Below are 13,306 nucleotides of genomic sequence, written 5' to 3'. Positions count from 1 at the left end.
GGAATGACTTCTGATAGGATCACCGTGTCATTTAGACTGAGATCAGATAATATCTCTAATTCCCGCTTCTTCTTCTTCAATCTTTATGAAAACTCCGAGTCTTCCCGCCACTATTTTCATAGTTGGGCAACCCAGGGGCGTCCCATGATGCCCGTCGTCATCAAACTCTACAATGAGACAGTGAGCTCGGTCCCGATATAGGAGCGCCGTGGGAGATCATCAGTCGACATTAAAACTGTGGACCATGTGTAATGCAGTACTGCTCCCATGTGAATATACAGCAAAAGATACATGAACGGGATAAAATTCCAGGCTTTGGTTCCGCTGCCCGGCGCTTGATGAACACTTACCTGGTACCGAGCACTCGGAGCACGAGTGAAATTGGAGTGCTGGGGTCGTTGTGTGTTCCCCTGTAAATGTGCTTGCAGTAGCGCTAAACGCAGGCCGCTAGCGACCCAAGGCGGGGGCTTTTTGAAATTAAGGGCTCAAACCCCATGTTCGTACCGCTGTCATTGTATCAGCCTATGATTTGACAGGTAAATCGTCAGTTCTAGCGCCCAGGCGCCGTGAGATGCTTGTCAATTCTATTGACGGTCCTACTAACCATGGCAGGCCATGGCTGACCCGTGTTGTCTCGGCACTTTATGATAATAATTTCTCCGCGTGGATCCAATATCCCGGGCCCGAATTCCTGGAATCGGAAATAATCAGGAGAGACCAAGGTCGGACTACAATGTGCTTATTATTACAGCTGGTAGACGCAGTCCTCCTGGATGCAGAACTGCACGGCCCACTTTCTTTTCACACATTCGTTATTACTGTCTTTCTGTTTTCCAATCCGTTGTACGGATCTTCACACTCGCTATGGTAAACATTCAAAGGTCTTTCCTGACCTCTTTCGTGGTCCTGGGATATGCATCCGAGGCTTTGGCTGCATTCGTCCACCCAGGCCTGCTGGTCACCACCTCCGACATCGACCGAGCCAAGGCCAAGGTCGAGGCAAAGCTTGACCCCTGGCTGGCCAGCTGGGACAAGCTGACCAGCTCAGAGTACGCCCAGGCTGAGTACACCAACAACGCCGTCGAGACCATCTACCGCGGCTCCGACGGCGAGCATGACGCGAACAACGAGCTCCTATGGCACGACGCCGCCGCCGCCTTTATGCTCGCGCTGCGCTGGAAAATCAGCGGCAACGACTCGTACGCTGATGCCGCGGCCTCTATCCTGACCGCCTGGGGCGAGAAGCTGACGGCCATCGGCGGCGACATGGACGCGTACCTCTGTGCTGGCTTCCAGGGGCACGAGCTGGCCAACGCAGCCGAGCTCCTTCGAGACTACCAGCCCTTCATGGACAAGGGCTTCGACACCGTCACCAACATGCTCAATACTATTTTCCTGCCCATGAACATCGCCTTCCTCAACCACGAGCTCCCGGCCGAGCACATTTGGACGCATTTCCATGCAAACTGGGAGCTCGGAAACATGGCTTCGGCTATGGCAATCGCAGTCCTGACCGAGAACACAACCACCTGGGACTTTGTTGTGGACTATTTCAAGAATGGCGGAGGCAATGGCTGCATCAACCTCGCCGTCTCAAATCTGGTGGAGGAGCCCGGCACTGGGGTGATCCTCGGACAAGGGCAGGAGTCTGGTCGTGACCAGGGACACTCAGCGCTCGACCAGCAGATGCTTGGTGTTATTGGGCAGCAGGCATGGAACCAGGGAGAAGATCTGTTCTCGTACAACGACAGTCGTATTCTCCAAGGGTAAGTGTGCCTTTGCATCCGTTTTCACGAGACCCAAGTTAACTGACTCATGCGCATCAGAGCTGAGTACTTCGCCCGCTACAATCTTGGCCACGACGTCCCCTTTGTCAACTATACCAACTCCATCGTCTTCTGGGACCAGATCAGCGAAGCCTCGCGCGGCGCCACCCGACCCACGTGGGAGCTGCTCTATAGCCATTATGTCCAGATTAAGGGAATGGACGCACCATGGACCACCAAGTATCTCAACTACACCCTGGATGGATATGGTGGCTTCGAGCCGGGTGCGGGGACCTACGGCGAGGGTTCTGGACATTATGACGGCCTCGGATGGGGCTCTTTGTTGTACCACATGGACGAGTCTGACGTGAAAGCGGTTGTGAAGCCGACCGAAGGCATCTCAGCCAACGCTGCTGCTGCAGTGTCTTCGTCTAGCATATCCGTCTCGGCATCCGCGACCACCTCTTCGAGTGTGGCTGCGAAGCCAACCAAGGCGCACAAATGTCGCAGACGTCACCGGGCAGCTTGAATGGTCTTATATTATCTTTGCATCTCTTGGCTCCTCGAGTGTGAGACTGCAGATTAAACTACAAGGAACTATGTCCTCGTAACTTTCTGTTCTATGTAAAAATTAGCCGGTCGATATTGATGTTGGCGTGCTCATCTAGCAATGTTGAACGTTGTCAGCTCCACGGTATCAAGATGCACTTTTGAAATGCTCACTCCTCGTTAGCTAATTATGTGCTTTTGATGGAACTGAACCGCCAAGACTCGAGAACATGCCAGAGGTTTCTTATTGGGATCAGAGATTTGCACCCACAAAAACAGAGGGCACACACGGGCTGTAAGGCTAACTACCTACCTAGGTGCATAGTGATTTGAGCTAGAGAAGACATAGGATGAGTCCGAGATTTGAGGACTCAGGTCAATGCTACTCTACCTAGGTGTTTATCTCATAAGAGATTATTAGACGTTGTCCTGTGTGGGCCGTGTACCCTCCGTTTTTGCGGGTGCCAATCCCCGATCTTTTCTCCTTTTGCAACCTTTGCTCGGGCAAAGAATCAAAGAACAGCGCGTGAAACACATTGAAAAAAAAAGGTTTCTGATTGAAAAACAGGTTTGAAGAGGGATATGCATGAGTTTTGCGCCCCAGCCAAGACCCTATGTTTTGCCTCCAGGGAGTCATCTGCAGCCCATCCTTCCCAATCCAGACACTGTGTGTGGCAGTGATTGTCATCCGCACGTCATCAAGCCTATCGGTTGCATGAGCTGCGATGACTACTAGTACCTTGGAAATCCTCAATAAATATGACGGAAATATTGTAAAAAAAACAAGAGCAGGAGGCCCCCGATCCCTGGGTGAAAACGAAGCCACAACTATTCGATTTTTAAAGTTATTTGAATTGGAAGGACACTCCGCGATACCTGCCTATCAAGGACTGTCTCGTGATAGCACTTGAGTGAGTGCCCGTATACGATAAGCTCTGCACACCGAAATCTGCCCCAGTAAGCTTCATTTCTATCCCTGCAGTCCATCGGCTCCCTGGATTATTCGGAGCTTTGCTGATGGCATACTCGAAGCACCGACAGAAAATTCAAATATTGCAACGTCTCCTCCCAGCCTTTCCCAACCACTGTATTGCTTTGCTGGTAGTGATGTCTGGACACCATTCCTTCAGAGGCATATTCGACGGATTCTTCGGGATCTGCGACATTTTCCTCGAGAAACTTGGGGGCGGTTACTACAGGGCCAAGCCGGGTGATGATCTTGGTCGGAAACAAGACCGCAACACACGTGACAGCCATCGAGAAAGCCATCGAGAAAGCCATCGAGACAGGAGGTGATGGTGATGATTCCCACAATTCGTCCATCTAGGCTCCGGCATCAATTGATTTTTAAACACTCGTGGAAAATGTCTTTGGCGGCGCGAGAGAGAAAGCACGCGGCCATCTCTGACGAGTCTACTGGCGATTGGATAACTTGACCATATCCAAGTTCCTGGCCGCAAGACGCATCGTGCATATCAAGATTGGAAAAGAAGAGTTGTTCAGAGGCAGTAGAGAGCCGATTTTTGGATGGAGTGATCAATTCGGTGATAATGATTCGAATGCATGACCCGAGGCTCGCACTTCCCTTTCGCCGAAGCCCTAAGGTAAACCATCATCTTTTTTAGTACTGCGGCAATACGCCTTGGAATCATTGAGGGTCATGCTGCCTAGCCCTAGAGTATCTCGGTGACTCCTGAGGTGAAGTAGCGCCAATCCAGTTTTGAATTGGGACCACCACTGCTCCAAATATCTTATTGTTTCAGCCCTTCCCAGAACCCTTGCCATTAATCTTGACATCTAGACGCGCGAGATCTTCTTCTAATCTCTCCTCCCTATTCCTTTCTGGAATGCTGTTCGAAATCTTCTCGGTGATTGTTGGCAAAGCCGAGAGATACGATGTCAGGGCATGAGATGGCCCCGATCCACCATAACTGAGTAGAAGGATTGTCAACCGGGAGTTTCAAGCGTCTCAATTGTGAGACCTCCCACACTTACGGTTCGTCTCCACTGACTCGAGCGGAAGCCTCTGACATTGCGACGGTGATTCTGAAAAATAAAAAGTAATTTGCAATGCACCCCGTCTTTCTTCTATCTGCGCAGTCATACAACAAAGTTCGACTAATTTCTCGGAAGTTCCGGAAGTTGGCTGCGTTGTACTTGATCATCGAATTTCTTTGGTGTTCTCTATATTCTGTCACACTCATATTGATGTCTAAAGTTTTGCGCAGGTGAGATTAATTATATATTATCGCTTGTGGCTTCGCTTGCAACATTCCCTATCCGGCCCTCAGGCTCTGGTCCTGGGCACAACTTGACCCAAAGCCATCTGATATCCAGATGCTGGGACGCAGAATCGATGGACAGTCATGAACAACGATAAAGGAGAGCACTATGGTGCTTTAACAGCTGAGCGATGTCGGTTCCTGGAAGCATCTCATTCGCTCGGCTATTTAGCTGCAGCTGCAGCTCGGGATTCGAAACGTTGCTGAGCACAATTGTGCTTTGGGCTGCACTAGAGCACAGCCCGTCAGCACGCCTGATGAGTGTCTTGAGGAGCACATACGACACGAGATCTATCTGCTCAGTGTCGGGATTCTACCCTAATGGCATTCAGACTTGAGGCTTCATTTTCGGCACTTACCGTATTTAGCTATCTACCGTCTTACGATCCATCTTTTCGCTCTCCGAGCCGCCACGTCCACTGTGCTCAGGTGTATTTCGAGCACTGTCTGTTGGGGGTTTGGCGCCACGGATTACCGCTGCTGTTCTCTAGATCACCATAAGCCAACCTCCGCTATCGTCTATTTCCATCATTGCAACCGGCAGACCAGACACAGATAGCAAAGCTGAAGACTTCTGTGCCTGCTAGAAAGCCTGGCCTGTAGTGACATTTTGTCACTCCCACTGATGCATATGCTACGAGCGGCCAGTCTACGTTATCCCTATCCCCCAGAGTATACCTCTACGCCAAGTTCTGGCGACACGATGCAAGAACTCGTGGACAACATGGCATTTCGACCCCTCTCATATGCCAGGCACAACCCTGACCCACGACGAGCGACACCGTCAAAAATAGAGAAACTGCCTGCGCCGCCTCCTGCAAACCCTGCCGACATGAATCCCCCCTGCAACACGCTCTACGTCGGCAACCTGCCCATGGATAGTAACGAGGACGAGCTCAAGAATATCTTTTCCAGGCAGCGCGGCTATAAGCGGTTGTGTTTCCGTTTAAAGGCCAATGGACCAATGTGCTTTGTCGAGTTCGACGATATCTCCTCCGCGACGAGGGCGCTTAACGAACTGGACGGGGTTCCGCTCACCAACAGTATAAAGGGCGGCATCCGGCTGAGCTTCTCCAAGAACCCACTTGGTGTCGGAACCTCCCAAAAAGCGCCAGCTAGTTCTGAAATCCGTTTGGTATTACCCCATACTGATACGCAAGGAAGTAACGACTCCGGCTACTCAAGCATGCGAGGTCAAGGCAACATCTCCCGGACTATACAGGGACTCATCCACTCAACACCTTGGCAGTCTGGATATTACAACCAAAGCTTCTGCGGGATTGCTGGTGGATTCAGTGTCGGTGCGGACGCGGCTCGTCAATCGAGGACGAGCTCGGTTGAAACAGGTGAGCGTGGCGTATTCGGTTGCGTTGAAACCTTGGAATGAAAGGGCTGTATTAACAGACCATTGGGTACCCTCCAGACGCCCAAATAGATGCAGCTCTGATATCTACTGAAACCGGAAGTCGCGATGTTGTTGCAATTGGGAACAGTGAGAGAGACACGGCCAGTTCTGCTTCGCGACAGGCGGCTCCGCCGACGAACGGCTCGGACGCTTCGATTGACGAGCTTTCAAGGCAGCCAACCGGGATCTCAACCCCTGACTCGGATTGTTCCTGGCCGACCGAAGATTCGGAAGACGAGGACTTGATCTTAGAAAGATCACACCCATTCATGCTATTCCGAGGATTGGCGTTTGCGAGAGTATTCGAAAGATTCCTTTGGTGGAAAAGGTGTCCATTAGAACAGCACGCCGAATGTAATGAGGCAAGCAAGGTTAACGGCGCTCTAACTCAAGAAAAGGGCAAGGGGAATGATTCAGCATTAGGGAAACGAAAATGGGCGGACCTATCGGAGCACAACAAAGGGATAACTGATGATAACGAGCGTTCGTCATCTCAGACCACTGTCACCTCGAACAAGCGCAGACGAACTTCTGACAGGCAGTTAACGTTTGCCTGTCCATACACGAAGAAAGATCCCATGTCTTACAGAGACTGTTACAGGTACAAACTAAGTAGAATCCGTGACGTCAAGCAGCATCTCGATCGATGTCACAGGAATCCACCATACTGCCCCAGATGCAGGGATACATTTCGGACCGAAGAGGAACGTGACGAACATATTCGAGAGGTCTCCTGTTCAGTGCGGCCAGCGATGATGCTTGGGGGAATCACAGAAGCGCAAAAAGCACAATTGCGAAAGAAGTCGGCGTCGAACATCTCCGTGGAGGCCCAGTGGTTTGTTGTCTTTGATATCCTCTTCCCAGGGCATGACCCGCGCCCTCAGTCCCCGTACGTCGATACGGACCTGCTGCAAGATATCACACTCTATCAAGACTATCTGACCAGTCATGGACCGCGCATCCTTTCCGATGTTCTTACCCAGCGGGGGGCAATAACTTGGAACCTCCCGAACGAGGAGCGGGACCTCGCCGCCTTTCAACAGACGATCTTTGAGGATGGACTGCGTGCCGTTTTCGATCATTGGGTGGCGCATAGAAGTCTCAACAGGGATGAAACGAACATCTCTTCAGCCTCAGCGATCCCTGGTGAGCTTACGCCTCCGTCGTCATCCAACTCAGGTGAAGCAACTGGCCCGAACTCAATCCAGGCTTTTAGAGTTCCACCGCCAGCTATAACATCCGCGCTTTCTCGGCAGGGCTCAACCAGTAGGCCTCCTGATTCCCAAAACTTTCAACCCGATTCAGAAGGCCAAATTACTTCCAATGAAGGCCAACACAACATACTCAGTTTTGGGAACGGTGGCCTTCGTTATTATCAGGAGTTACCCTATGATGGTCCGGACGACGAGCTAATGAGGTTCATGCTGGACGTTCAAGAGGGCTCGTCATTCCACACCGCACTAGGCTGAACATCAGGCTCCCAGACGGAGGACAGCATGCGCGAAAATTCACGGCAAGACCGGAAAATAGTCTCCGGGGATGTCTTAAAGTGTATTGGGAAGGTTGTTGGGCTCTAAGTAAAGAATGATCATATGGGTGGTCTCTCGTATTAGCACTGTCATTACTTTATGATCTTTACGACATAAATATCCTGTTTTGATTTATGGAAAAAGTTATGTCCGGTTCACATAGAAACATCGCACAATTCGCAGTCCTGGGCGTCTGTGCCACGGGGATCCTGTATCCTACCAAGTGCAAGTAGCCATCGTGCTACCTAGAGACCTTTCCAGAGTAGCTTGATTCCCTCAAGGGCAAACCCGATTCTTCTGTATCCAACTAATCATGGCGGGTCCGACGCAGCCGGTGCATGCGCAAATCTGCGAAGAGAACTCAACCAATGCATTCACAGCCGTTGGATTAATGAGTTTACCTTCTGCTGGTTCGTAGCTGTCCCATCCGTGCCAGTAAGGCAACTCAGCACCTGGTCCTTGTTTCCAAAAGAAAGGAATTTGTTGAAGCAGGCACTCGCGTTGATGACAGACCGGCAAGAGTCGCTATTCACGTCGCAGGGCCCATCCGCCAGGGCGGACGAGATGAAAACAAGAAGGATACTAGCTTGGATTCTCATCGTGTTGAGCTGATTTCCGAGCAGGATTACCTGATGTCCTAAGGAAGTGGAAGCACGGCGACTTGATATCTAGGATTTATGCCAGACCGCTAATGGCATTAATCGTAACACAAACATGCACGCCATCAGATCAGGACGTTGGCAATATGGCTAAATGCCCCGGTGCGGCAGGTGTTGAGCCCTTTTCGGCAGTTGGGCAATTAATGATCCAGAGTAGGGTTACCTTGACAGCTACTGCCGATGAATCTTCCCCGAGGGTTACTTTACTGGACATTGCTTTTATACTACTAGTAGCCTTGGCTTCTCCTGTGAAACGGCTGGCTCAACTGACAGGCGAGCGGTAAAGGGGAGCGTTGGATATCTGTGTTGTGTCATGTCTCAACGTTTGGTTCAATTTCTCAAAAGGGAGAACGAAAAAGGAGTGGAAAAAAGGGATATCAAAAGTGACGAGTACCTGGGTAAGCAGTGCTAGTAGTTCTGTGCTAAGTATTTTACTGCTGCAATGCATAATCTAAACGACTTGCATCAACGCTCCTACTTCATCAAATACTTCTATTGACTTCTGTTAACTCAAACTACGACCATAATCTGAATGATAAACGAATTCTTAGCTCCGCGCAAGTACCATGAGAACAAGCATTATTTCATAAGCATTACGGACCGGCATGTGAAGATCCGCAGAGTGCTCGATAAATGACTTACATGACACATCTCGTACTACGCGTCCATAAACGGAAACGTGGAATTACCCATCATTCCCCATGAGAGCTCGTGGCTCAACTCACCACCAGTGATTCATGTACCACATCACTCAAAAGTAGCTGATTCACCAATGATGATTGTCACAGAAGTTGACACTGTCCATCGGATCACCCTACCTGTCACTGATAGGGTAATTCCGAGCATGACCTGTCCCACCCTTCGCTAGCTTTCACCAGCTTGCTCTAGAGGGGAAGGTAGCTGGGGAGGCAGGAGCCATGTTAAACCCATCACCCGCGGCGAATCATTCACCCTTCAAAGAACAGAGCTACGTGAGGATATCCTTGAATTTAAAGACCCCATTCAGAGTGAATCTCTGGTACCGCATGCCTCATCAGTCATAATATTCCTCTGTGAAAGTGAACGAAAAGCACAAGACGCCAGAGACACGATGTATCGCCGAATAATCTTCTTCGTGGCGCTGTTCACGCTGAGCAGCGCCCTAATCCGCTTCCAATGCTCGCAACTGGTAGTCCAAAGACTCGACCCATTGGTGAACCCTGGGCAGGTCCCGTCAGCGCATGTTCACCAGATCGTCGGAGGTGTAAGCTGATGATCCCATATTAATGATACTGCCTCTCTGATGAGAACCCACAGAATGCTTTCAATGCCTCCATGGATCCCGCCAGAGACCTGCCGACCGAATCGACTTGTACCACTTGTTCCTTCAGTGAGGACTTTTCTAACTACTGGACGGCGGTGTTGTACTTCCGCGCACGTAACGGGACGTTCAAACGCGTCCCGCAGACATCACAGATCAGTGGTGCTCAGGCCGGCATCACCGTCTACTATATGCAGGATGCACTCTACGACACGGCCCAGAAGTCGAAGGTCACGTCGTTCAAGCCAGTAAGTGAAAATAACAGGACCCTGCTAGCTTTGAGCTGTGACATTATGTAGTCTGACGAAACCCACAGGGCTTCCGCATGTTTATCGGTGATGTCAACGCACGCACCAGGGAGCAAGTTCTCAAATTCCGACAGCTGACCTACACTTGCATGGAGAACTCAGGAACACGAGAACCTGAGACACTTAGTATGTCCCGCTGGCCCCCTTCCGCCCTGAGACTGGGCTCGACATACATACTGACTGACACAACCACCTAGACATGCCGACCAAGCCCTGTCCCGCCGGTATCATGGTAAACGCACGGTTCCCCACATGCTGGGACGGAAAGAACCTCGACTCTCCGGACCACATGGCTCACATGGCGTATCCCGAGAGCGGCACCTTTGAGAGCAACGGGCCGTGTCCAGCCAGCCACCCCGTGCGCATGGCGCAGGTTCTCTTCGAGGTCGTCTGGGATACCCGCCAGTTCAACAACAAGGCCGACTGGCCGGCAGACGGCAGCCAGCCTTTCGTGTGGTCGTTTGGAGATGCCACAGGGTATGGAAATCATGCCGATTACGTCTTTGGCTGGAAAGGCGACGCCCTGCAAAAGATCCTGGATACACCCTGCGTGGTGAACTGTGCTGGGGCGAAAAGCCAGTCCACCTCTGCTATGAATCAATGCAAGCAGGCGGCCGTAGTGAACGAAAACATTGACGGATGTAAGTGGCGTAATGCATTGTCTGTGATAAATTCACAACTGCTGACTCACTGTGCTCCATCTAGGGCTCACCGAGCTCCCCGGTGGCCACCAAGTTCAATACGGACCACAGTAGCGGTGAGACTACAACTATACCCTCTTTTCAAGTTCAGCGGATTTGTTTGTTCTCTGTGTGGGAAAGTTTGAGATCAAAATGCTCCAGTGGTCGGGGAGCAAGACCATGCCAAAGTAATATACTGGGCGCAGATAACATTCTTTACCGCTCATATCTTAAATAGTTACTAGTCTTCCGCCTCACTCCCATATTTATACGTGATTTTCGCACGCTTGCATGCATCGGAGCTGATGTTGAGGAGGCTGAACGACCTCCGCTACGCAACACTCTTAGTGCAAGTATGAAATGTGAGGTGCCAACACCTAGGCAGAGTCGTTGCCGGCGGGCAAAGGGGAAGCCAACCACCCTCCTAGTCTGATAAGCGGCACAAGTGGGCCGGCATCTCGCCGACGTCAATCTGCAACCTCAACGTTCGTCAAATGACAGAATAGTAGGCGAAAGCAGGCCACCAACGCGTCTTGACATTCAAAAGAAAACCTGGACGTTCGAGGATGTTGCCATCAGTGACAGGGTCGTCGACCCGGCCCATCTCCATCCTCCTCATCAACCCAAACTCAACTCCTTCCATGACAGAAGCCTGCCTCCGGAGTATAGCAAGCACGCTCCCGCCCCATGTCACAGTCCATGGCTTTACAGCACCGTCGACAGCACCAACCGCCATAGAAGGCCGCGCAGATGCCGTCCTCTCCGCAGCAGACTGCTTCCGGGCCCTGCACCCCATAGTCACAGATCAGTCCCAGCCAGACTTTGACGCCTTCCTGGTCGCGTGCTTCTCCGCACATCCACTGATCCCAATGCTCCGGGAGGAGTTCACGCAGCCCTGCATCGGGATCATGGAGGCGTCGCTGTACGCGAGCAGGATGTGCGGGGAGAGGCTTAGCGTGATCACCACAGGGCAGAGATCGAAGATCCTGCACGAGGACTCTATTAATACGACCTACGGGCTCGGCAATTTCTCAGCAGGGTGTGCGGCGGCGGACGTTGCGGTGCTGGAGCTAGACTCCCGGCCCAGAGAGGAGGTCTACGAGGGCCTGGCCAACGCGGCAAGGAGGCTGGTGGAGAGGGGGGCGGACTGTATTTGTCTGGGTTGTGCAGGGATGACGGAGATGAGAGATGTGTGCCAAAAGGCCGTGGGCATGGCGGACAGGGAGGTCATGGTTGTCGACGGCGTGGCTGTTGGAGTGCACTTCCTGGCTGGACTAGTGAGTGAAGGATTGGGCACCGCCAAGGGCGGTTTGTATCGCAGCTCAGCTACTGGGAGGGAGAAGCGAGGGCAGAGTTGGATTTAAGGTGTATTGAAACTCATTTGAAATGAATTCGGCGGCGCAAAACTCAATTGCCATTCATAATGCTGGAGCTCTGGGTATATCAGGCGGAGATCGTTACATCCTGGGCGCTAATCGCTTCACAGAATTTGGTAGACTACCACTGGCATGAGGCCAAATATCTGAGGCCCGCGTGTCGACCACGGTCAATGGCATGTTCTTTTCGGAACTAAACCTTAGCAAAGTTTAGTCTGAGAATGCCTTAATATGGCATCTATGTTGGCTCACGCCCAATTTTGTGGTTGGTTACCTAGGTAGGCCCCGTGGGAAGCAGCATAGAACGTGAGTGTGAAACCTATGTCAGTGGCTGGATCGGACTATAAGCCACCCCGAGCCATGTATTTTGACAGCTCGGCTAGCTCGCTTGAAGCTCCACCTTGAGGGAACATAGGGCTCTCTCATCAAACTTGCATAGAGTCAAAGAGGGTGCTCGACTCGCTCACGGCTTCCGAAAGACACGCCAAGGATACCACCGGATGTCAGGGCAAGATAGAGTCAGTCAGTTTCACTGCAGCATGCCTCTGTCTCATCGATCTGGGCCAGTCTTGAAGACACCCAGAAACTCGGGACTATGCACTGCCACCGCCCGCCGTGCCATGACCACGAGGAGCACGGTCAGGACAGGAGAAATGCTACGGTGCTCAGGGAAGAACCTGCGTAGGCAATGCAGTCGAACGCATCGTCATGCTTCTCCGCATCATCGTGTGACACCCTTTTTGTGGTCCCTGTCCCTGAACATGTCACAGCAGGGCAACAAGCAACTGACTGATGACCCGTCTACGTCGGACGTTGCTCGGTATGTTTGCTTGCTACCAATCCCTCGAGCGCCTCGTGCAGGGCCTGGCCCAACCTGCAAACAGACATATTGATCACAGCCACCAACAGATTGATAACGACTGCGTGAATTACTCGTTGGACTCGCCAGCCAGCAGGGCGGGCAATGCCTTCGTATCGTATCAAAACAACATGCCGCCTCCCTCGCAAGACCGGGTATAAGGAAGCTGCCGCGAGCCGTCCAGCCTAGACTGAAACCCCCGCATGCTCTCATTGGAGGACAGTCCGGGGTAATTCTGGGGTGCATAAGGCGGATCACCCGGGGGTGTGAAGTGTCATGGGGAGGAGCCCCATTGGATTTCTCCATCCGGCTCCCCATCCAGCTATTCCCGCCAGTGGCCCGCCCGTGGCTGGAATGCCAACCCTCCCGCAAGTCTCGGCAGCCCTGGACGACCAAGCATGTTAACGTAGCCAACACGACACGCTCATGCATTCCCCGCATCTGTGGGCTTTCTCGTGGGTCGCGGGGGCTAAGGGGTGGCTTGGAGTCCGCGTAAGTGAGGCTCGCTTGATACTCAAACCGGCCAAGTGACGAAGTGTCGGAAATCCGTGGCAGGTCAGCATGTATCCGAGTCTCGATATGCAAGTGTTATT

The 13,306-nt window shown here is 51.9% G+C and overlaps 6 protein-coding genes across 6 annotated transcripts; 4 read left to right on the top strand and 2 right to left on the bottom strand.

Moving 5' to 3' along the window:
* Window positions 1-864: 864 nt before the first annotated feature.
* Window positions 865-3,276, top strand: KVR01_011847 (uncharacterized protein; the record flags this gene model as incomplete). Its single annotated transcript, XM_044786171.1, has 3 exons — window positions 865-1,766; window positions 1,827-2,126; window positions 3,228-3,276. 3 exons carry the CDS (start codon window positions 865-867, stop codon window positions 3,274-3,276), a joined length of 1,251 nt encoding a protein of 416 aa, XP_044638928.1.
* A 798-nt stretch (window positions 3,277-4,074) lies between these two features.
* KVR01_011950 (uncharacterized protein) lies at window positions 4,075-4,348 on the bottom strand (the record flags this gene model as incomplete). Its single annotated transcript, XM_044793914.1, has 2 exons — window positions 4,075-4,246; window positions 4,311-4,348. 2 exons carry the CDS (start codon window positions 4,346-4,348, stop codon window positions 4,075-4,077), a joined length of 210 nt encoding a protein of 69 aa, XP_044639031.1.
* A 495-nt stretch (window positions 4,349-4,843) lies between these two features.
* Window positions 4,844-7,717, top strand: KVR01_011876 (uncharacterized protein). Its single transcript, XM_044790301.1, has 2 exons — window positions 4,844-5,943; window positions 6,021-7,717. Exons 1-2 carry the CDS (start codon window positions 5,223-5,225, stop codon window positions 7,469-7,471), a joined length of 2,172 nt encoding a protein of 723 aa, XP_044638957.1. The 5' UTR covers window positions 4,844-5,222; the 3' UTR covers window positions 7,472-7,717.
* A 188-nt stretch (window positions 7,718-7,905) lies between these two features.
* Window positions 7,906-8,130, bottom strand: KVR01_011902 (uncharacterized protein; the record flags this gene model as incomplete). The annotated part of the gene is made up of 1 exon (XM_044783961.1): window positions 7,906-8,130. The coding sequence occupies one exon, from the start codon at window positions 8,128-8,130 to the stop codon at window positions 7,906-7,908; it is 225 nt and encodes a 74-aa protein (XP_044638983.1).
* A 1,150-nt stretch (window positions 8,131-9,280) lies between these two features.
* On the top strand, window positions 9,281-10,553 carry KVR01_011882 (uncharacterized protein; the record flags this gene model as incomplete). Its single annotated transcript, XM_044785856.1, has 5 exons — window positions 9,281-9,433; window positions 9,487-9,738; window positions 9,807-9,924; window positions 9,996-10,439; window positions 10,504-10,553. The coding sequence occupies 5 exons, from the start codon at window positions 9,281-9,283 to the stop codon at window positions 10,551-10,553; spliced, it is 1,017 nt and encodes a 338-aa protein (XP_044638963.1).
* Window positions 10,554-10,987: 434 nt separating this feature from the next.
* On the top strand, window positions 10,988-11,842 carry KVR01_011857 (uncharacterized protein; the record flags this gene model as incomplete). Its single annotated transcript, XM_044790052.1, has 1 exon — window positions 10,988-11,842. The coding sequence occupies exon 1, from the start codon at window positions 11,045-11,047 to the stop codon at window positions 11,840-11,842; it is 798 nt and encodes a 265-aa protein (XP_044638938.1). The 5' UTR covers window positions 10,988-11,044.
* Window positions 11,843-13,306: the final 1,464 nt, after the last annotated feature.

The sequence above is a fragment of the Diaporthe batatas genome, assembly GCF_019321695.1.
Source record: "Diaporthe batatas strain CRI 302-4 chromosome Unknown Contig00017, whole genome shotgun sequence".
Taxonomy (NCBI): domain Eukaryota; kingdom Fungi; phylum Ascomycota; class Sordariomycetes; order Diaporthales; family Diaporthaceae; genus Diaporthe; species Diaporthe batatas.
Note: the sequence above shows the minus strand (reverse complement) of the source record. Positions and strands in the feature narration are given on the sequence as shown.